The 22,588-nt window shown below is 47.5% G+C and overlaps 1 protein-coding gene and 1 long non-coding RNA gene across 2 annotated transcripts in view; one reads left to right on the top strand and one right to left on the bottom strand.

The window, feature by feature from the left end:
- The window catches only part of LOC103001734 (uncharacterized), a 40,070-nt gene that overhangs the window by 4,016 nt on the left and 13,466 nt on the right, over positions 1 to 22,588 (top strand). The window contains exons 2-6 of the long non-coding RNA XR_009008799.1: positions 811 to 890; positions 2,604 to 3,606; positions 4,510 to 4,850; positions 17,190 to 17,264; positions 19,773 to 19,858. This is a non-coding gene — a long non-coding RNA (uncharacterized LOC103001734). The remainder of the gene's footprint in view (positions 1 to 810; positions 891 to 2,603; positions 3,607 to 4,509; positions 4,851 to 17,189; positions 17,265 to 19,772; positions 19,859 to 22,588) is intronic.
- SLC13A4 (solute carrier family 13 member 4) overlaps positions 1 to 22,588 on the bottom strand; it is a 38,997-nt gene that overhangs the window by 6,697 nt on the left and 9,712 nt on the right. Inside the window, exons 3-13 of the mRNA XM_007177104.2 lie at positions 14,904 to 15,040; positions 12,830 to 13,002; positions 12,333 to 12,387; positions 9,687 to 9,726; positions 8,868 to 8,945; positions 6,647 to 6,831; positions 4,712 to 4,831; positions 3,305 to 3,406; positions 2,862 to 2,963; positions 2,045 to 2,142; positions 1,713 to 1,837 (exon numbers count right to left, since the gene is read on the bottom strand). Coding sequence (XP_007177166.1) covers positions 1,713 to 1,837; positions 2,045 to 2,142; positions 2,862 to 2,963; positions 3,305 to 3,406; positions 4,712 to 4,831; positions 6,647 to 6,831; positions 8,868 to 8,945; positions 9,687 to 9,726; positions 12,333 to 12,387; positions 12,830 to 13,002; positions 14,904 to 15,040 — 1,215 coding nt within the window. The remainder of the gene's footprint in view (positions 1 to 1,712; positions 1,838 to 2,044; positions 2,143 to 2,861; positions 2,964 to 3,304; positions 3,407 to 4,711; positions 4,832 to 6,646; positions 6,832 to 8,867; positions 8,946 to 9,686; positions 9,727 to 12,332; positions 12,388 to 12,829; positions 13,003 to 14,903; positions 15,041 to 22,588) is intronic.

The raw sequence follows: 22,588 nt of genomic DNA, 5'->3' as shown, positions 1-22,588 counted from the left end.
AAATGGATTTTTATTTATCATGTTTTCCACACAGTACTTGTAAGTAAAGTGAAATAACTTAATGGCATTTTTTTTTCAGAAGAACTAGTTTATACTATAATGAAATAAACTGGTAAATTAGACTGCAAAGTTAGGAAAAAAACACAACAAAGGAAACCTTAATTTTTTAAACCCTTGGTATGAAAACATTTTTTATTGGATTTTCCTCACTAATGTTAAGACTGAAATTATTTGAAATTCAGTAGGAATCACACATATTGTACCTGAATTATATTATTAAAGTAGTAGTCAGTAGGTTCTACAGTTATACCAACTATACATGCACAATTTTGGTTAAAAGAGAAAAAGAAAAGAGATCTTGCCAGGCTAGGCTCAGAGGCCAAAACTAACCACTGAAATTCAACAAAGATAAATATGATATTGTGAACTTGGAATCAAAAATATTGACAGCATATATACAGGATTGGTTGAAGGACATGAAGCTTAATAGTGGCTAACAATGAAAAGAATGAAGCGTTTTAGTTGACTGCAGTTTCAATATGAATATTGACATGAATGACAATGAAGCCTTATAAAAGTTTCCATAAAAATACAGGATGGGGCTTGGGTAATTAACTATTCTACTCTGCACTAGACTGACCACCCCTGGACTGTGTTTGAGCAAAGGCAAAGTGGTCCTAAGGAGAAAGACCAGCATGGTAAGGGGTCACTACTATGAGGAATGGTTAAAGGAACTAGGGAGTTTTAGTTGGAAGAAAAAAATGATCTCAGGGGACCTGATTGTCTTTGTTGTTTTAATAATTATTACAGGAGAGGAGAGGCTTCCTGAGAAGAAAGCCAGAACAAAGAGTGGAAGACATCCAGAAGACCTGAACTGAAAGTAAAGAACAGTATTCTTTGTTGGCTGTGCAGGGCTTGCCCTGTCACTGGAGGTGTCCTGGAGGGAAATCTCTATTTGGGTGGGAAGATGGGACTCAGTGTCCTCCATGGCTCCTTCCAAGTGGAGGATTCTGTGACTTTGTTACTGATGCAGAGAGCATTTAGGCCCACAGTGAATGGGCAGTCAAAAGTGAGCCAAGTTTAGAATGGGTGAATGTAGATAGACGAGGTAGAGGAAGAAAACAGGGAGACCCCTAACCTGCTTGATTCTTAGGGCTGTTTATTTCAGGAAGGGCTAACAATCTAGGAAAATCAACTATTTCCCACCAGCCCCCTTTAAAAGATCTCATCCCGAATCCTCCCAGTCAGGAAGTGGGGGGCATTTACATCTGCTTTAGCATACATTCTCCAAAGGGTCTCAATATATGCATATGGAGTCCATATGCATATGGACTCACAATTTGCTGTGAGTCAATCTGCAGCATCTCTGGGCCCTTACACCTTACACCTATCACCACTGTCAAAACTCCAGAAGGACATGCCTACAAAGTCCAATACATCTTTTGCTTGTAGCAGTGTGGGCCCATAAGTGAGGTGTGAATGCCTGTGTGCCGTGACTGTGGCACAGCTGTCTGTAACTCTGTTCCCAGTAGTGCCAGCTTAGAAGGTGGGACAGGATGTCCATTCCTGGCTGAACCGCTTCCCTTCCCAGTGACTTGGGTGAGCATTCACCTCTCAGTACCTTTGAATCTTCCTTCCCAGCACCATAATGACTCATTAGGTAAAGCTGCTGGAGAAATATTGGACCCAATAAGAACAGATTCAAGGGTTACCTTGCTGCCAGAAGCCAGAGCATAGCCTCCTCCCACCAGAATGACAATCTCCCAGGGCATGGTCTTCTGGAAGTCCTTCCACGTGATGATGGGCTCCGTCCCCAGTGAGGGCTCCTGGTCCTCCCCTGGATCACAGGTAGACAGTGAGGCAGAGCCAGATGAACCCTAATGGGTGTGATTTGTGGAGACAGGGGCCTAATTGATGAACCAGAGGATACTCTGCTATTCTGGGAGGAGTTGGAAGGGCTTTGCTAAGTCTCCTCCCAAAATTCTGACTTCGACCATTATTTGACTAGAGCCAGCCCCAACTTCTTCTCTTGAACTCCTCTCACCATCGTTCTGTTTCCCGAAGCAAGGCTTCTTCGCTGGAATCAGGAAGAGGAGGAAGCCAAGGAAGACAGAGACTGTGGCGTCGGTGCGATAGCCCTTCCTGGCAAAGAGACAAGAAGAGCTGGGGAGAGGGTCAGGAAGCCCAGGGGTAACACCGTGTCTCAGGACAGCCTGTCTGAACACAGTGCCTCTCTTGAGGACCTAGTCTAGAGGGGACGTCAACCTTCCTTCTTGCCAGTTGCTGCCATGCTGTCCAGTGGTGGATTTAATGGGCAACGGTTAATGTCTGGAGGCAGGGCCTGGTTAGGGTAGATGTCTTAGTGTGAATTTATGGACCTATTAAAAGGAGTGGTCAGGAGTTATTTAGATAAAGAAGACTAGAAAAGGATGAATTCTCTTTCCTGGGAGGGTCACAAGCTGGCACTGAGAGCTTGTGGCCTGTGGCCCTGGCCCTCGGGAATATGTAGGGGTGGGACAGGCCTCGGCCACGATGGCCATGGTCTTTACAGGTGGTGTTTTACTCTACAGACATATTCTCCTTTAACTCTCATAACAATTGAGGTTCCAAGAGCTTAAGTAACAAGACCAAGGTCATGTGGATGGTAAGTGGCAGCTCTTGATCCCAAGCCTGGACTCAGACTCCAAAGACTATTTTCTTCCTGACTCCACACTGCAGCTTCCCTAAAAAACGGAGACTTTCAAGGGAACAAAGTGCTTCCTGGGTCCACGACTATCCCAAAGAATCTAGGAGGGGACACCGGCGGGTACTGCCTGAAGGGTTTGGGTTAGGGGGTTGTTCTTAGAGACAATATCCTTTACTTTTCAAAGAAGGAATCCCAACCAGGAACAAAGCCAGGCTCCCGGGTAAACCACAGCACCGTCATCAGGATGAAGAAAAATCCAGTCACCATTTCCGGGTAGCTATAAAAGAAAACAGACCCACTCCAGGAATTGGGAAGTATCTGTTAGCTTTCAGACTTTGCTTTGGGATGCTCCTGTATGCAGAGCTCCAATAGTGGGGACCTAAAACGCAGCTACTGCTTAACCACTTGGACTTGGAATACAGCAGAGCGGAAGGGTGGCCCTTAGAGTCTGGGCCAGCTTGACTTTGGCATTAAGTAGCACCTCTAAATGCCTGGATTCGTAGCTGAGGAAAATTCCCCCAGCTCAAGGGACCGCTGAGAACAAGGCTGCTTCTGTGCACACTCTACCTGCCACGCTTTCTCCTGGGGAAGGAGAGAGGTTGAAGGGCTGATTCTTACGTAATGGCTCCCAGCTTTTCATATTCCTCTTGGATCCTCTTCTCTGATAACTCTTCCCTTTTGGTCTTCTTCTTCTTACTCAGAGAGCAGGTCTCTTTAAAACTGAGATGGGAGAATGAGCAAAAGAATAAAGGAAGCACACTTCTGAGGCCCAGAGGAGAAGAGGTCTTAAGCAAATACTAAACTACTGGCTGGCTGGCTGTGATGGCTCTTCTCTCCACTCGCCCCACCTATCATGCGACCTGATCTCTTGATCTGCCAAGTTACACAGCCTCTCATCAGCCTTCTCCCCAGCCTTTCGGGTATGTCTCTGGTATATAAATGTAAAGTCATGTCTCATGGACTTGTGCAAGTGTACTTATGTGGGGTTGTTTCTACACACTTGTCTTCTTTATTTTTTTTTGCCCAGTTGGGTTTTTTAATTAATTAATCAATCAATTAATTAATTAATTAAATTTGGCCACGCCACGCAGCATGTGGGATCCTATTTCCCCAACCAGGGATGGAACCCGCACCCCTGCATTGGAAGTGCAGAGTCTTAACCACTGGGCCACCGGGAAAGTCTCTACATGCTCGTCCTTTACATAAGTGAGAATCGATGTGATGCGGCATATGTGTATAGATGCTTATATATTTGTGTGTTGCACACACACATAGGTGTGTGTATGTGTATCTGTCTAGAGACAAGGCTTGTCTGGGGTGAAAGTGGGTGTTACTTTTCAATTAGCAACACTGGAGGCTTAGAAGTATACAGTTATCTTTGATTTGATCATTGTCTCTGAGGTATTAAAAAAAAAAGTCAACTCAGAGAACATTCCCTGAGCAATGGGAATGTTGGGTCCCCGGACTAATAGCAAAATATCATATACATCTTCCCTTTATGTGTTCGGAGCTGATCAAATTTGGAGTAAGCATCCGTAATGAGTAAAAGGCTGGCTAAGCAAATTAATATTAGAAATAATATTGCATGGGGAATGTCTAATATTATTTTGAGGGATATGAGCATATTTCATACAGCTACTAAGTATAAATCAGTCATGTCTATAAAATTAAGCCTAAGGGAACTTCTACTTGGCATCACTTCTTTAGAAATTAGTTCAAATTACTCTGTATGGAACTACATTAAACACTCTCCGATTCAGACTCTTTATGAATCCAGCACTTCCCCTGAGCAGTTGGCTGAAATTAAGAACATTTCATTGCAGAGCTCATAGAGAAGTGCAGAGTCCACGTATGTTTAGAGTGTCTAGAAGATGTGATGCCTGACTCCTCATCTAGTCCACTGCATCCTCCTCCGGGCATCCTCTGTGGTTACTTGGCAGCTCCCCGCTGGGTGGCACCCTCCAGGGCTTGCGCCATGGCCCTGGATGGACAGGAGAGCCTTGATGGCAGGGCCCTGGGACTCACTTGCAGCCCAGGAACAGCCAGTGCATCCAGAACCAGCTGACCACCAGCATGATGAGGGAGATGGGGAAGCTGAAGAGGAACCAGGTGCCAAAGTTGACCACTTCTGCTGCTGGATACTGGCTGGAGGGGAAAGAACCAGGTCAGTGATTAGAAAAGGATGGATTTCCATGTGGTATTTCGGGGTAATAAGCTAAATGGTCCTTAAGAAGACAGAGCAGAGCTAATGGTAGAGATAATGATAAAAATATGGTAAAAGATTATCTAGGACTCACTTGGCAGCTGCAACTGTACTGAGCCCTGCCAAGAATTATGAAATAAGCTAAAAAAGCATCCAAGCAACCAAAATTGATACCACTGAAGTGTATATACTTTGCACTCAGGAGAATCACTCTGGGTCTGTTTGCTCTTAATTTATGTAAAGATTCTGATCTGGTTTTCAAGACAACAGAATAGAGGAGGCAATCTGATGTACTCTGTTTATAATGTCACTGAAGGAATGGTTTTTTAAAAAAAATTTATTTATTTCATTTATTTTTGGCTGCGTTGGGTCTTCGTTGCTGCGCACGGGCTTTCTCTAGTTGTGGCGAGCGGGGGCTATTCTTCGTTGCGGTGTGCGGGCTTCTCATTGTGGTGGCTTCTCTTGTTGCGGAGCACGGGCTCTAGGCATATGGGCTTCAGTAGTTGTAGCACACGGGCTCAGTAGTTGTGGCTCAGGGGCTCTGGAGCGCAGGCTCAGTAGTTTTGGCTCATGGGCTTAGTTACTCCGCAGCTTGTGGGATCTTCCCGGACCAGGGCTCGAACCCGTGTCCCCCTGCATCAACAGGCAGATTCTTCACCACTGCGCCACCAGGGAAGCCCCCAAGGAATGTGTTTTGACTGGGGGACACAAGGCATCAGTTCTGGAGGACTTCGGTCTCTAGAGCCTCGTGAAGGTTCTGGATGTGAACTTTGCCCACAGGAGAACCATGGCTTGGAATCTCCAAATCTGTTATCAACATCCACTGCTTAAGGGGCCTCCTTGGTCTTAGGGGGCCAAGGAGGTTATCTGGTGGACTCCTTGTTCATCATTGGGCACAGCTGTGGCCCCAGCCCAGGTGTCCACCTGGACATGTCAACCTCTGTATCAACATTTACTCATCTTTCCCCTCATTTACGTCAAGGGCAACTCTGCTTCCCCAGCTGCTGAAGCCCCAAGCCTGACAATGAGATTTGGGCTTTCCCTTTCTCAGGCCCTTCCTAATCCTACCCAGGCCGGTCAAGTCTCCCTCTGAATCTCGCTCAGATCTGGCCATTTCTCCTCCCACTGCTGCCCAGGCCACCATCAGCTCTCTCCTGGGCATCTGTAGCTGTGTCCTGGATTATCTTCCTGCTGCCTGCCTTTTCTGTTCCAAACCATTGTCCATTTTAAAAATCCAGAATGAGTTTTCAAAACTGTAAATATGGTAACCTCACTCCCTGCCTAAAATTCTTCCAAGGCTTCTCACAGCCTTTCGGATGAAGTCCAAGTTCCTTAGTGGGCCCTGCGAGGCCCTCTGTGATCTGCGCGTCCACCTCCCTGGCCTCCTTTTGCCCTCTGTCATTTTCTTTTATGTGCTCTGCTCTCTTGCCTCTGAGCCTACTACACTGTTTTCTTTGTCTGGAAGATCTCCCTTCATCTAGTTAACTCCAGCTTGGCCTCCAGGTCTCCACTTTCATCGTCGCCTCTTGGGGGAGTCATTTCCTCCCTCTAGACTGGGTGGGGTCCCTCAGCAGGGCTCCCCCAGCAGAATCCCACCCTTCTTGTCACATTTAACTGTAATGACTTGATCATCTTTTTTCCCTCTTGGTACAGAAACTGTTCTGGTTCGATTTTCTGTGGTATACTCAGCACCTGGTTCTGTCCCTGACACACAGTGGGTGGTTAGTAAATATTTGTTGACCGAGTGAATTACTTACTTATTGAAGTGTTCCAAGAAAATGAGGCTGGTGGAGGTGCCAATGATGGTGGTCAGGCCCCCGATGGTGGCGGCGTAAGAGATGCTCAGAGAGAGGCACTTGCAGATCATTTGGTCATGCTGGGACTTGTACTTTCTCTTGAGTTCCTGGTTCCTGGGGCTGGGGGCCAGGACTGGTGGCTTTTCCTACCAAAGGAAAATCAGTGAATTTCTCCAACCGAGCTTGGGCTGTCTGGCACACCAAGCATGAAAAACAGGGGCACCATTGTGCAGTGGAACGCTTGGGTGTCAGAAAAACAAATCCCAGTCCCAGTTCTACCTTTTACCAACTTGGGCAGCCCCATCCCCGCTGCAGTTTCTGTAAAATGGGGAAAATCCTATTTTCTCTGCCAGATTGTTTTGAAGAGTACATGGAAAGCACTTGGAACACTTCCTGGCATTTAACAAATGGTAAGCTATTATTATTTTTGTTGTTATGAGTATTAACAGCACGTTCTGTTTTTTACTTGAATTCCAGTAAAACTGACTGCTCTCCACTTTGTGTCTAAATACCAAATAGAAGGTGGTTATTCTACGTGGAATTAAAATACAGTCCTGGTTGGGAGATGACTAAAAAATAAGCTTTGCATTATAGAAAGAGTCCAGCTTTCACTGGGCGGAGAGTCAAAGTGTGTGATTCTCTCCTCCCTTCTTTCTCACTTTTTCCCTTCTTGCCTATTGGCTTTTCCTTCCCACTTTCCCCTCCCCCTTGCATATAAACCTCAGCCTGGCCATGGTCCTCTCATGCCCTGCGTGGTCCATGTGACGGCCTTTCAGGGTCCGCGGTTGCTGACCTCTGGTCTCAACTGTGGACTAAAGAAGCAAGTGCCCCTCTGTCCTGCCAGGCCTGGCCCCAAATCGTGAGACTAGGAGTAGCCTGGTACAAATGTCAGCAGGCCAGGTCATAGGAAAACCAAGGGGAAGAGGCCACCCTGCCACATTTCTCAAAGCCCGTAACCACTGCCCCATCTGCCTAGGAGGGCCCTGGAAAGGCTGGATCCCGCCACATTTTCCTGAAAGATTCATTGATTATAAGAGCTGGAGGTGACCTTAGAGATTCTCTGGTCCAGTGGTTTTCCACAATCCTTTCTCCTAATGAAAATTTACATGGACCTCCAATAGAGAAAACAAATGTAGCATTTAATGGGCAAACATCTATTTTTTAACTGAAAGTAGACACATAGGGTCAGGGAGACTTGGATTTGAATCGAGGTTCTCCTCTCACTAGCTCTGAGGCCTTGGGTACATGATTTCATCTCTCTGCGTCTCTGTCAAAATGGAGTTCAAAGTTGCTACCTCACTGAGCCAAGACTAGAGAGCAAATGCTCAGCCCAGTGCTTAGTATTTAATAAACAATGGCATTTATTCATGATGATATGGGTGCTACATAATTGAGATGATTTTGATGAACACAAAAATTTGAAATCAAGGGTTATAAGTGATGGTTGCAATTTTACACCACCTTCGACGTCCATTTTACTTCTGCATTTTGTTTCAGTGATAAAGTACCAGGAAAATCAGGGAACAGAAAAGCAGTTGCCTTAAAATCTCAGGATACTCGAATAAAATATTTGCAATGCCCCTGAAGCACCTTTGAGGAGTGGTTTGAACACCTCTGATCTAGACCAAGTCTCAGTTTTTTTTTTTTTTTAATTTTTATTTTATTTATTTATTTATTTATGGCTGTGTTGGGTTTTCGTTTCTGTGCGAGGGCTTTCTCCAGTTGCGGCAAGTGGGGACCACTCTTCATTGCGGTGCGCGGGCCTCTCACTATCGCGGCCTCTCTTGTTGCGGAGCACAGGCTCCAGACGCGCAGGCTCAGCAATTGTGGCTCACGGGCCTAGTTGCTCCGCGGCATGTGGGATCTTCCCAGACCAGGGCTCGAACCCGTGTCCCCTGCATTGGCAGGCAGACTCTCAACCACTGCGCCACCAGGGAAGCCCCAAGTCTCAGTTTTTATAGCTGAAGAAACTGGGGCTCAGACAGTGGAATGACTTGCCAAAGTCAACAGTGAGCGGGATGTCTTATCTCCGTGGCACACGCAGGCCAGACACACAGATGGCTGAAGTGTGCCTGGCGACAGCCCGCTAGCCTGACACCCTCACAGCTTCACGAGCAGTGCCCCTTGGGAAGCTCAAGGCGCTTCATGTAGGAAACAGGGTTAGGAGGTGCAATTCCAGTACCTGAGATGGGTGCTGCTTCTTGTCCTGGTGGTTTGCTGTTCTGGCCGAGTTGGTGATTGCGGGCACGCCATTCAGGTTCTGTCGGGACACAGACCGTCACACTATCGCGAGGAGGCTGTGGGGCCTGGAGGAGCCCCCTGATCACCCTGGGGGCACCCACGCCTCCCCCCTGTGGGACTCGGAGACCAGAACCAGGGCGAGCAGGCGGTAGAGAGCCATCCCTACCGGGCCTGCCTCCTTCTCGCAGGTTCCCCATTTGAAGGGGCTTTTGAAACTTGGAAAAACATGGCTCTGACCTTATAGGAGAGCTTGGCTTTCTAGAACTTCATTAGCTAACGAAGAACCCTTCATTTTTCTTTAACACAAAGAACATGGAAAAAAAAAAAAATCGCACACAACCAAGTCCACAGTTTGGACGGATCAAAGCCCATCCATTGGGACTGAGGTAGGAAGAGATGTAAAACCAGCCCTGGGCGAGGGGGTGAGGCCGCGTAGAGGGTGCAGGCAAACTTGGTGTCCCCTTTTTGTAATAAGATTTTTGTAAACGAATCCCTCCTGAAAGGGATCCTGAGGCTGAATACGTGGCTCTTGAATATCTGGATGGCTGAATATTGGGTTTCCGCGAGGAAAGGTTAACCTGTCCTTTGTGGCGCTAAGCCCAGTACCCAGGGCTGGGGCTCAGAACTGCCCAAAGCCTCACGCGTCCAGGCTCAGGGGAGCATCTCTGTGCCCTCAACAAGCTGCCAGGCTTCTCTGGCCCTGAGTTATCTTGAGGGTCTTTCAAGTATCTCAAAGCACAGAAGAAACCCAGGGCCATACCTTGTTCTGCATCAGAGAACTGAAGTCTGCATTCGATGTGCTGGAAGAAAGCAAAGGAAGTGGGAAAAATGACAGTGGCCCAGACTTGATGAGATGGGAATTCTCCCCACGTTGGTGTTTGGTATTAGTGACCCTTCTAGACTCAGGTGTTCTAGGCTACAAAGAAGACGAATCTCACCTTCCAGAGATGTGGTAAGGATTTGTGGGAACAGGGGCAGGGCGTTTCCTTTGGAGGGAAACTGAGACTCCTAATAATAGCTAACATGGAGTGCTTATTAGGTGCTGAGCACTCAAATATGGACTTTAATCCTCACGACAGATCTAAGGGGCGGGTATCAGCACCTGCATTTACAGAGTAGGAAACTAGGCAGAGAGAGGTTACTAACTTCCCGAGGGCAGCGGGTGCTAAGTGGTGGTGCCAGAGAGGAAGCTGTCTCTGCCTCTGCCTGGAGAGCCTGGGCCCCTGACCGCGTTCTCACTGGCTCACTTTCTAGGAGGAGAAACATGAAATGCTTATCTAAGGCGACAGGAGCAGGGAGGGCCAGGGCCACACGTGGTAAAAAGCATGTGAGAGCAAGAAGATGGGGGTGAATTTCTCATCAGCAGCTGCACCTCAGAGGGTGGCAGGCAATGCATGTGCTGAGTCCCTCCCACTCCTACTGGTCCCCAGTCTTTGCCTTGAGGAGAGAGGAAGGTGGGGATTTAACTACCAGCATTACGGACTTACACTGAGCACTAAATGCATGTTTCTGGTCTGTCCTAGTTCTGAGGACGGTGGGTGCTATGAGCTCAACCGCTGGGAAGGCCAGTGAGAGGGGCTGGACACACGTGCAGGAAGTAGGGGCCTGGGGTCATCACCCACCTCCAGGCTCTATCAGGGAAGGATAAGGCGTTGATGGGGCTCAGAGGAAGCATTCACCGGAGAGAGTCGTTAGGCTGGGAGGAGTATTGTGAGGTTTCCCCGCCTTCCTTCCCAAATCGGGTGAGGAGGCTGGCGTGGAACCCCTCGGACAGTATGGGAGGTGCTGGCATGAAAGAAGACCACCATCCTCACAACGTGACAGCCCTGGATCCTCCCTGCACACTGCTGAGGAAGTCCGGGACAACTTGAGCTTTGGCTTTGGAGTCTGGGGACATGTATTTTCATCCAGAAAAGAACAAAGGCAAGAGGCCAGTGTGCGCTGCCCAAGAGGCCAGAGTGAGGAGAAAAGGCCCGCTGCACTGGGAGCAGGCTGTGCTCTCAGTGTCCGGTGGCCTTTACTGGGGGCGGCACAGGGAAGGTAGCTGGGCTACTGCCACCTTGAAAAGGCCCTGCCCAAGGGGCCAGAGGCATCCCCAGAATAAAGAGGCTGGAGAAAGCCACCAGAGCACAGAACCGAGGGAGCCCAAGCAGTCATCCAAGAGCACCTCGTGCCATGAGGCCCAGCCTATGCAGAGGTGGCCTCAAGGGGGCACTCCGAAGACCCTGAAGGTAGGTGCCCGACGTGTAAAAGAGTCGCTGCCTGAATCTCAGGGCACTGACCGCACTCTAGAATACCTCCAGCCAAGACCCTCTTTGCCCCTTTATCTTTCCTGCTCCCTACAGCCTCTGCCCTGACCCTGGAGAATTCAGATGCAGAGAGTTGGTGAGGGGAGAGGAAGGAGGGTGGGGGAAGAGTAAGAGAAAAGTCAACCGTCTCCCCTGCTCATCCTGCAGACTGAAGGGGGGTTGGGTGAGAGCGTGAGAGGAGGCGGGGAGAAGCTTCAGATGAGGGATTGAAGTTTTGATATGAGTCTGGACTAGACTGCCGAATATCTAAAGACGAGATCATTCTAATATCTGAAAGGAACCAGAAGAGCTATAGGATTTGCCTGAGATATGGTCAAGGCTGGGGAGGAAAGTCCAGTATATTATGATTGGAGCCAGTGACGGGAGGAAGATAAGCTGATGGAACCCTTCTGCCTCTGTCCCTTCACATCGTGCTGGTCTCACTCAGTGTGAGTTCTCCATTTTTTAATGAAAAGAGCAAATAGCAAAACTGAGCTCTAGTACAAATCCGACTTTCAAAATGTCTTATTCATCCCAGTATTCCTTGAAGACCACATTTTGATACTAGATCTCCAAAAGAAATCAGCTGTTAATGGATCTACCTCACATGGGTGTTTGAGACGATATTTCTCTTTTTTTAAAAGCTTCTTTTTTCATCAGCACGTGGCTGTCTCACCAACTGTCCTCGAATCCCCTACCTGCCACCTAGTTTTTCTTTGCCATATCTAATAAGACCAAATCTAGTAAGACCACATCTAATATCTAAAAAATACTTTGTGATTCTCTAAGAATCTCCAGTGACATCTAAAATGTGAGCCTTTTTTCATTAGTAGATTAAATATATTATTCTCCCAAGGGGGACATCAATTTAGCTGAAATTCTACTTGGTAGCTGTACAGATAGTCCACATACTCCCTGAGATTCAGTGTAGTCTTTTCCCCTCTTCCCTCAGCCCTGCAATACCCGGTGGTTAAGGGAGTTGCCCTCAGGATCTTGGCAAGTGGCTCCCTGGTGTGGAGAGGAGATCAGGGCGGGGGGAGGTGGTGGTGTGGCAAGATGTGAGCTTGGCCCGTGCAGCTGAAAGAGGCTCTGTCTGGGAGGAGGGCGGTCATACTCACTCTTCATTGACAAAGATGAGTTCCAGGGAAGGTTGGCTGTTGTTTGCATCGAGATCTACGGTAGCAAAGGAAAGCAGGAAGTGAGATGTGGAGTCTGGACCTGACCCTGAAGGGCAGGGGCTCTGGGCTGGGGCTGGATGAGGAAACAAAGGCATCAAGGCTCCTGCTGGGCCTGGTGCCTGACGACTCCCCTTCCCTCCGCTCGGAAGGCATAGTGGGACTCAGCGACACGGACAGGCCTGGGGTCTTGTTGTAATCCTTGAGCGTTTGGGGGAAAGGAGCAGCGGTGGCTGCTCTAAGTAGGGCAGGAAGAGCTGGGAATGCGGGTCACAGGGAAGCTTCAGGTTACAAGGGCTGGTACGGGGTAAAGGGCCAGGAAGGGGAAGAGGCGAGACGAGAGGCAGGACGCAGGTGAGGGTTGGTGGGGGCGGGCGCAGAGCTGTGCAGTGTCACTCGGGTGGAGGAGCAAAGGGGAGATGAACTCCAGCAAACTGTACTGATGGGCTCGGCCTCTTCGGCGCTGGAGCTGCCGGCCACGAGCTGCTCCTCCTCGGCCCTGACCAGCTCCTGCAGCACGGCCTCCACGATGGGCATGACCATGGCGGTGGTGGACGTGTTGGAGAGCCACATGGACAGCAGCGTGGTGCAGCACATGAAGCAGAGCAGCAGCCTGGAAGGCAGGGAGGCGCGGGGGGTGCATCACAGCGTGCCCGCCTCCCCGGGTGAAACTTCTGCCCTCACACGGCTCCCTCGGGGCCTCCTGCAAGCCTGCTGGTGCTGGCATTTATCCAGAAAATGGGGGGTTTATGTCATACATTCAGCTTTGTACTCCCAGGGCTTGGTACAGAGTAAACATTAAATAAAGATGTGTTGAATGAATGCATCACACTTCGTGGGCTAGTGGCCTTAGCCAAAAAAAAAAAAAAAGAAAAAAGAAAAGCCCTTGCTTAAACAAAGAATAGCTTTGGTGGTAGGGTCACAGGGCATGGACTTCCTGATTGCTCTCCTCTCTGGACATTAGCTTGGTGATGATGTGTGTTTCTTGTGTATAAAAGAATTCTCTTTTTGGCCCTTGCAGCCAGCAATCCTACGAGTACCATCCCATTCCTTGCTTTGCAGCCAAGTCACCGCAGTTATTAGCGACCAAATAGAGACTAACGGACAGAGCTTACGGTTCCGCCCACTACTTGTCCCACTACCAACCGCTGAAAGCATAGCCCCCAACGGCCCAGCAGTGTCCCATTGCACTGTGTGCACTTTTTCAAGGCTGTGTCTATGAGTTGACACTTGGAGGAAAACACTAACAGAGATAACTCTCAAGTTCTCCTTGACTTTGAAAACATGCACTGTGTGTTTGTACAGATATAGTTCTTATTTCCGTAAGAGAAGCCAGCATAAAGACTACCCGTGTTGATCACCCTAGGTGGGATCATTGACTTTGCACAGTTTGGGGCCAGCACAGCTGTCCTGTGGATCATGACCGGGTAGGTGCCAGAGCCCTGATGGTGTCTCTGTTTAGGCTGACGGAGACATGAGTTTGTCTGCCCTGGACATGCACCGGCAAACAGAGGGCCCCGTGGTGGGTGGAAATTTGCTGGAGGGTGCGGTAAATAGAGACGAGTAGAAACGCAATGGGATAAAAATTCTTGACGATAGTACCCGGGGGTTTCAAAGAGCCGCAGAGCCTCAACATGATGTGGGGAAATGCCATTGCGTGTCTAGGAGGTCGAGTGTGGAGTACAACACCTCAGGTTATTACTGAGTGATTATGCTCTGAGTTAGGCTGTGGTTAAGTGGGAGACAGGAACATCTTTTTAAGTAAAACATGTCTTCATCTAATGACTAGGGATGAAAACTAATACCATATTATTTATTTATGCTCTGTTGGACTCCCAGGAGAGTCAGGGCAGCTTACATAAAAAGTGTTGCAAGAAAGTTGTAAACTAGGAGATGAGGACGATATTCCAAAGGGAAGATAAGGGCAGGGTTATCCAACAGAGTGGGAGTGAGTTCATACAAAACGTTCAATCCTGACCTTCCTACACATTCCCGAGCGGCCTTCTTGACAGCAGAGAGAAAAGAGGAAGCAGCTGAGGGCCTGCAGTGCCCTGCAGATGCCGGGTCAGCTGCCACATTTGACAGGCCTCTGGTCTAAACCAATGACAGTAAGAACTCAGGGTAGATGGGAGGAAACCTCCATGCCTCCTTAAATGACAGAGGAGAAGACACCACTTCCTCATCCAGCCTGTTCCCTGATGCAAGGGAAAAAGGTTGGGAAACAATTTATGTTGGTCCCTCTTGTTTTACCAGATGAGCCCCTTAGATCTTGTAACCTGCTGCCCCGGCAGTCTAGGTTACTCAGGTTATTTAGATTGTGCCAATAGAGGACACCAAAGTCACCCACTCAGGTCTCCATTTCATGGTCACAGGCCCTCTCACTGGAGGGGGAGATGGGAGCCTTGAGGCCCTGGTGTCCTCCCATCCCCACTGGTAGAAAGCCTCAAGTGGACGTCCCTCTGACCGTCCAGGGGGCCCACTGGGAGCTGAGGGGACGCACTAAGTGTGACTTACATGCCCGGCTTGGCTCCGGCCATCAGGACCATGCGCAGAGCGATGCGCTTGTGCAGGTTCCACTTCTCCACAGCCGCCGCCACGCAGATGACACCCACCAGCAGCAGCGTGGTGTTCTTGAAGTACTCGGCCGCCACCTGCAGAGGCCAGCTCGGGTCACCCCTACCCGACCCGGGGCCCAGCCCCCGCCCGACTAAACTCACGCCCAACCAGAGGCTAGCAAGCAAAGAGCAGGGAGATGAGGGTTATTAAAATAGCCAGTTGTTGTATATATGTATATTACATATATATATAATTTTAAATTAAAAAAATTTTATGTATACGTACATACATACATACTACCTTGGGCAGGCACTCTGCTAAGCACTTTACAAAGATTTCATTTAATCCTGCCAGCAACTCTATAGGGTAGATATTCTTCTCCATTCTAATTGCGATATGAATACGATTTCAAAGAATAAACATATTTACAATTTTATCTTAATTCTTAAAAATTATGAAAATAACCCTGGGTTTTTCAACTAATCTCATTTTCTTTAGCTTTTTAGAAAATCATGTTCATTTTTTTATTGGAAAGTTAATACATGTTCCTTATGGAAAACTTCAAAATATAGAAAAATTAAAGATAAAATTACCCTTAATCCTACTACTCTTAGTACTGTGGTATATTTTCTTCAATTTTTTAATATCTATATAGATACATAATTGGATTTATACAGTTTGTACTGGTTTATACCCTGCTTCTTTTTTTCATTTGACATTGTACCCTGATCATTTTCTTATGAGACTTAAATTTATTGGAAAAAATCATGCTAATGGCAGCATGAAGTACCATAGAATTTACTTAGCCGTTTTCCTTTTGTTGAATATTTAAGTTGATTTCTTTTTTTCTTTCTTTGCTGCAAATGGAGCAAAGAATAATTTTCAGCTTAAATCGTTAACCTTATATAAATGTGATTATTTCCTTAGGACAGAGTTCTTGAAGGTGTCTTTATAACCTGCCTTAAACCTTTAAAAAAAACTTTATATTTGAATAACTCTTTAATTCCAAATAATTCCAAAGTTCCAAAGGGTTCCAAAATGATAATAGTGCAAGAAATAGCCATCCATTGTCTGTATAGGGTTTTTTTTTTTTTCCTGAACCTTGAGGGTAAGTCATATACATTTTGGTCCTTTATCCCTAAATACTTCAGTGTTTATTTCCTAAGATTAGGGGTTTTCTCTCACACAACCATAGCACCAGTTACCAGCTTCTTCTTCTTGCTTTTTAATGACGAGGAAATTGAGACCTAGTCCTGCTCAAACATGTTTCCTATGTTTGGGCTCCAGGACCAACTCTTCGTTGATTCCCTCCCTTGGAACATTCTCTCCTTATCTCCACTTTGATGAGACTTCAAAGCCCAGTTCAGGCCTGGTGGCGTCCAGAAAACCTTCCTTGTGACTCTAGCCTCTGACTCCAGAACATTCCTTGTGGGTACTATTAACTCTACACATCACAGAGCACATAGGGCAATGCTTGAACTGTTGCTTCATGCTTGTACTGTTTATTTTTTTATGTGTATCTCTCTTGTCTCTTAAGTGAATTCTAGGCTGCAAAAGGCCAAAGACCATGTTTCTTTCTGTATCTCTTAGCACCTAATAGGATAATATGGAAAAGTCGATGCTCAATAAATACTTGTCACATACAAGAGAGTTGTCCCCAACAATGCAACCATGATATAAATTGGGAGGAAAAGATATAGAAAAGTTTAACTCCTAACTTAGAAATCCTCTTAAAGTGAGAAAACAAGAACATTTTTAACTGCAAGAAAAATAAAAACTGAACAGGGAAGGAAGTACAAATATAGTAAAATCTGCAGTGTTGGAAGTAGACAGAATTTATATAATCATACTGTTAAACTTTGATTATTGAATTATATGCCTGTACTGGGAAGGTAGAGGGAGGAGAATTGGGTGATGGAAGAGTACAAAATCCTCACCTGCTATAATCAGAAGTCAACTGATAATGTTTAAAAGTGATAACTCAAGAATTAATATAAGAATATCATATCGGACCGTGGAGCTTAATACCAGAAGAAGCAGTTAACAAAGTTAAGTTATTGACTCTGGGTTGGAGGAGGTGGGATTTGGTGGAGGGAGGGGTGGGGAAGGAGTCTGCTGTTTTTTTTCATTGTGACCTTTTCAGTATTATTTGAGTTTTAAACTCTGCATGGAACACTTTGGTAAGATAAGAGCCCCCCAAAAGGTAACCTGCTCCATTTCTCCCTTCTCTCTTTTTGCCCACAGAGATTTCCTTGTGTCTGGTTGATGAGTTCTTTGCAACAGAAGGATCATCTCTCCTCTCCGAGACCATTTCCTGGGGTAAGAGCCCTCAGCTTGTGGTTAATCTAGTCCTCGTCCTCGACCCCAGTCCTCATGGACACTGTCACTAATGCTCCCGGAGGGCAGAGAAGCTCTGCTGGGCTTGTGACTCCGGGGCGGAGTCCGCGCTGGGAGGGACAGGAAAGCCTCGGGCCCTGACGGTGGGTGGAGGTGCTGTCCCCTAGTGGGAGGTGGAAGCACTGCTGGGATGGGAGGGCTGGCTGAACTGGGGGCCTAGGACCTTCCTCACTGCCCACTCATGTTCCTAGGCAGCTGAGAGGCAGCTTTGTGGTGGAATTGGTGTTTTAATTTCATCCGTCTACCAAGGAGAGGAACCCACAGAAGACCTGAGACACCATTGTCCCCCTGGGTGATGGTCCCCCACTGGCCCCATGACTCATAGCTCTCTGTGAAGCTTTTAAAGACTCAGTGCTACCAGGGTTACTTTCCTAGGGGACTGACTGACAACATTTTAGTTTTCTGCCTCTTTGGCACATATCCTAATAGACCCCAGTTGGTGATGGCCTTTTAGGGGGCTCAGAGCCTGCACAAGAGGTGGGGCTACTTTCTCGGGGTTCTTCTCAAGGGCGAGGAGAAAGGAACCAACATGTGGTAGAGTGTCTTTTACATGCCAGAAATGTATTTTGCATTCACTTTCTCGCTTAAGGTGAGGAAACAGACTCAGAGAGGTTAAGGAAGTTTTCCAGGGTCACAGTGTGAGGGGTGGAGTTGGGATATCAATCCAGGTCCATCTGAATCTAAAGCTACTATTCAACATGCCACTCAGGGTGGCCAAGTAGAAACCACTCATCTAATTCAACTCCAGGGGAAATTCTGGGTACCCCAGACAGCACGGGCCAGCCCACATTCCTCATCTTTATTCATAATCACAGCCCTGACACTGGCCCCAAATACCTGGGCCCGGTCCAATGAGAGCCCCAGGCCCAGGTTTAGTGGGATATTGGCCCTGTGATGTTTTCTTATTTGGTGTTTGGTGTGCTCAGGTCTGTTCACGTGTCCTTCCTGCCCCCTTGTAAGCGATGCCACGTGTTTGGTGATGTAGCCTGGGTGTAGTTTATGACTCTGCTGTATGCTGGGAAAGTTATTCAACCTCTCTGGGCTTCATTTCTCTCATCTAAAAAAATAAATGAGGATTATATGAGTCCCAATCTTCTGTAAAGCTGTTGTGGAGATTAAATGACACATGCAAACCAGCTAGCGTGGCCCGCCACGTTGACAGCCAGGGTTCCTGGTGGCTCTTCTGTTACTATGTTTTCCACACAAAGGCTGACCTGGTCTGAGGCCATTAGCATACAGAGAGGGCCCAGGCAAAATAAATAAAATCTTGTCCAATGGTGTTGTTGGTTAGTTTTCTAGCCCACTGATTTTTTTTTTTCTTTACAATAAAACCTTGGTTATTTACAACCCCTCTGGGAGTTCCAGGATTCTTGAGGATTATTTTAATCGTTTTCTAAAATGTGTTGCGTCCTCACACTTGCCATGAGCATTCATTTCCCCACTATCTAATTTCCAAGACTAATATTCTGTGAGTTGGGAAACTAGATAATGAAAATTGTTAGAACTATTTGCAAAGAGAAATTAGATTCTAAAACGAGTGCTCCTCCCATGGCTAGAGTGCCTGGATTTTGTGACATTTGCATTGGCAGTGTTATCGCCTTTACTGCTTTTCTGCTCTGTGGTTTTTCTCAGTGTGCCAAAACCCCAAGTTTGGAGAGCAGAGATGTTTCTGGACTGTGTTTAAGAAGAGATGGGCTCAAGGAGGCCACTCTGAAAAGGTGGAGCAGAGGATAGCAAGTAAGAACTCAACCTGGGTTCAAATGCTTGCTCCCCACAGATGAGTTGTGTGTTCTTGGACCAAATACTGAACCCCTGTTCCCCCATCATCTCAACCTTTTAAGTAGTAATACACAATACATTGAATCCGTATGGGCCTTAAGTAAGATGATGCAAGACAGGCCTGGCACATAGGAAGTGCTCAGTAATGGTCCATTATTATTGTTAAAGAAGTGAAAAGGTGAAACGCTTCAAGATGAGATTGAGGGTTAGGAATCAGGTATGCCAGCATGACCACGTGGGGGAATAAGAGAAAGAAATGAAGTAAGAAGGAGCAAGGTGGACCTAAAAGACAAAGATTCCCCCAAACTTTCTTAAGTGAAGGGTGAGTACATCTCAAGAGTTTTCTAACCTAGCCTGGATTGAGAGGCACAAGGACAGAAGTGTTGACCAATGTAGCCTTTTAACGGACCAGTTCACTGTTAGTAAATTGCAGGTAACATCTGTTAGTGATGAGCTTTTAAAAACATTGCTCTCTTTGGTCACGGAATTCTTTATTGCTCTCTGGATATGTCAGGTTTTAATTTTTTTAGAAAGTGGTTTTTTTTTTTTAAATGGGAAGGTGAAGGGAGTTGTGGCTTTAATCCTAGAAGTTTGAGGAGAATGGAAATCTGGATGTTGATCTCAGTTCAGTGCTTTTCTCACTAAGAACAGGGCCATCGTCAGGGAGGAAGACAGATGGACCATTGAATCATTCGTGCAGATAAGCTGGGTGCTGTGATGGGCACTCTGTCCCTCAGGTAGGTCTAACATCCTCACAACTCCCCATGAGGTGGGTGTGCCTATTATTCTCATTTTCCAGATGAGTAAAATGGCAGTTTAGAGAGGTTACACATGTAAAGAAAAGAATGTTGCCCTCCATTCCAGTTCTATAAGGATCAAGCCATTAGCCACTGCAGTTGTGCACCCTGAGGGGAATTCAGGATGGAGAAAAACAGGAAGCATTCTGTACTTTGGGTACTGGCCCTAAATAGTTAAGATGCATATCTAAGGGATCATTTCAATGACCCCAGATTCTTACTTCTTCCCATAGATAGAAAAGCACTAAAATCATTAACTTGAGATGTCTGTTGTGATTAGCAGTGGTCTTTTGATGTCTGACTACATGCTTTTCCAGAAAAAAACATTCATATATTTCCTGGCTCCTACCTTACCTCTTCGGAGCAGTACCTCAGTTACCTAAGAGGGTATCTCCCAGGCCATAGTCCTCAGTAAGTTCCCCAAATAAAACTTAACTTGCAACTTTTATTTCAGTCAACGCACAACTTGCTCAAGACTAGTTAGTGAGAAAACTGGATTCAAACTCAGTTCTACCCTACTCCCACCTTGGATCCTGACCCTCTCCACATTGCCAGTGTCCTTGCTCATGGCGGTGGCAGCCAGAGACGGGCAGAATGCGTGGATCTGAATGTGTCCTGACGCAGGCCTTGGCGGCGTTGTATGGGCCCCGTCAGAAACGCAGCCAATCGGCACGCTGCTGCTGGCTGCACACACCTAGGCACTCCTTGCAAGTTGCTGTGGGTGTGCCTCTTCACGTGGCAGGAATGTGGCATTCCCTCAGGAGGTCAGTGGTGGTATCTGGAAACGGACCTATTTTGGGGCTCTTTTGGTTCATGTGAACAATTTTGCTGTGACCCCAGGATGGGATGCGTGGGCTGGCCCCGCTCCGGGCTGAGCTAAACCCCCCTCAGAGCTGAAGCCCCTCACTACACCACTGCAACCACCAGCCTGGCAATGCAGCGAAGTCCAGCGTGGTTGCCTCTCCGCCTTTCCCTGGGGGCAGGCATGCGGTTTCTGCTGGCAAGTCTCTGCGCGCTCAGACACCCTCCTAACCACCTGTCTGTATTCCCTGAGGACGGAGGTTTTCAAACCACTCACTGCCTCTGCAACTTCAGCGGCAGCTGCGGGAACAGGGTGGCCGTGAGGTATTGGGAGGGAAGGGCCCGGGCAGCCAGGGCTCTGGGCCCCCATTGCCTGATCAGAGTAGGACTTCCCCTTCCATCTGTTTCATGTATTGATTTTCCTAAGATTTAGTTTAAAGGAAAGGTTTTGTTGCTTAAAAAACATTCTTTGTAAACCCTACCCTAGAGACGTCTAAAGCAGAGAGACCCAGATGGGTGCTGACCTGACCCGAAGTCAGCCCAGCTCCTGCAGAGCTTGGAAATGCTGACTCATAAGGTGTCCCAAGTTTCTTCAGGACTGAATGATCTGCCCCTGTAGCTCTTCCTATGGAAACATTAGCTTGGCCTCAAAAGGCTGCAAGATCTGTAGGTTCCTGGTATCGGGCCCACGTATGGCCTGGGTGTGGGCTCAGCTCTGGGCTGTGTCTGGATGGCTGTGGGTGAGGGTGGGTAGCTGGGCACAGATGCTCAGCCTGTGTCCTCACAGGCCTGTGTGTGTGGTTGGCGGGTGGAGGTAGGGGTGTCAGCCTCTGTAGTGAGTAGAGGCCAGAAAGGCAGAGTGGAAAGTGCTATACGAAGTGGCCCCAGGTTTACACACAGAAAGTCAGGGTCTAGGCGCTGGTCAGGAATCCAGTGGGTCAGAAAGATGAGGAACAAACAGGGAAGCAGATTTCATGACATCAGACTCAAGTATCACTTGGCTGTAGAGGCTGTTTTGTTTTTCCAGCTGGAGCTGCCTTGCTGCCTCTCTTGCCTTGGCAGGAGCTAGAATCTGAATTAGACTTGCTAGAAGCCTGCAGTGCAGGGCCACTGAGACAGCAGAAGAAGCGTGTCTGCATGCGCGTGCGCGCGTGGGTGCATGTGTTGGCGGGTAGATAGAGAGCAGGTGTAATCACTACCAGAAGTAGTTCCTGACCCTGGGCATCTCTGAGGCTCTTTACAAGTCCCAGTGTTCAAACCATGCCCTTTAGTTCCCCAGAGAGCTGCTTGGTCCCCACATCTATGCCATTCTCCTATAAACAGTGAATCTCAGCTCACTTGATTGACACAGGTACTGTCCCCAGCTACGGCAACACAGTAGAAAGGCTTAGAGGACTTTCAAGGCATATATGATGACAGTAACGAGAGTCACAATGGAGGCAAAACAAAAAAACAGACCTAAAAACAAATCGGAAATACAGGACTGAGCTCTGTACACCAGCAGAGGGAAGCAGAAGCTGGATGCTTACAAGCCGATCGAATCCCAAAGTCAAGGGGGCCTTAGAGCCCAGCCCCTCTCCCAAGGCACAGAGTCTACCTCTAGTATCCTTGACGTGGTCATCTGGCTTGTGCTTCTGGGGACAGGAACACCAGGACCACGTGTGGCCCCCATTTCAGGGTCTTCCCTCCCAGAGAGGGGATCTACCTTACAGTGCTTTGACTCTGGTTCTGGTTTGACCCTTTGAGCCTGGTATGTTGAGCTGTACAAGCCAGAAATCATGCCCCTCTTGAGGCTTTTCTTCATTCCTCATGTGACTTAGCTTCTAGATTTCAGACATCTTGGCTACCCGCCTCTGAATGAGCTCCTTA

The sequence above is a fragment of the Balaenoptera acutorostrata genome, chromosome 7, assembly GCF_949987535.1.
Source record: "Balaenoptera acutorostrata chromosome 7, mBalAcu1.1, whole genome shotgun sequence".
Lineage (NCBI taxonomy): Eukaryota > Metazoa > Chordata > Mammalia > Artiodactyla > Balaenopteridae > Balaenoptera > Balaenoptera acutorostrata.
The sequence above is the reverse complement of the archived record's forward strand: the minus strand, read 5'-3'. Positions and strand labels throughout refer to the sequence as shown.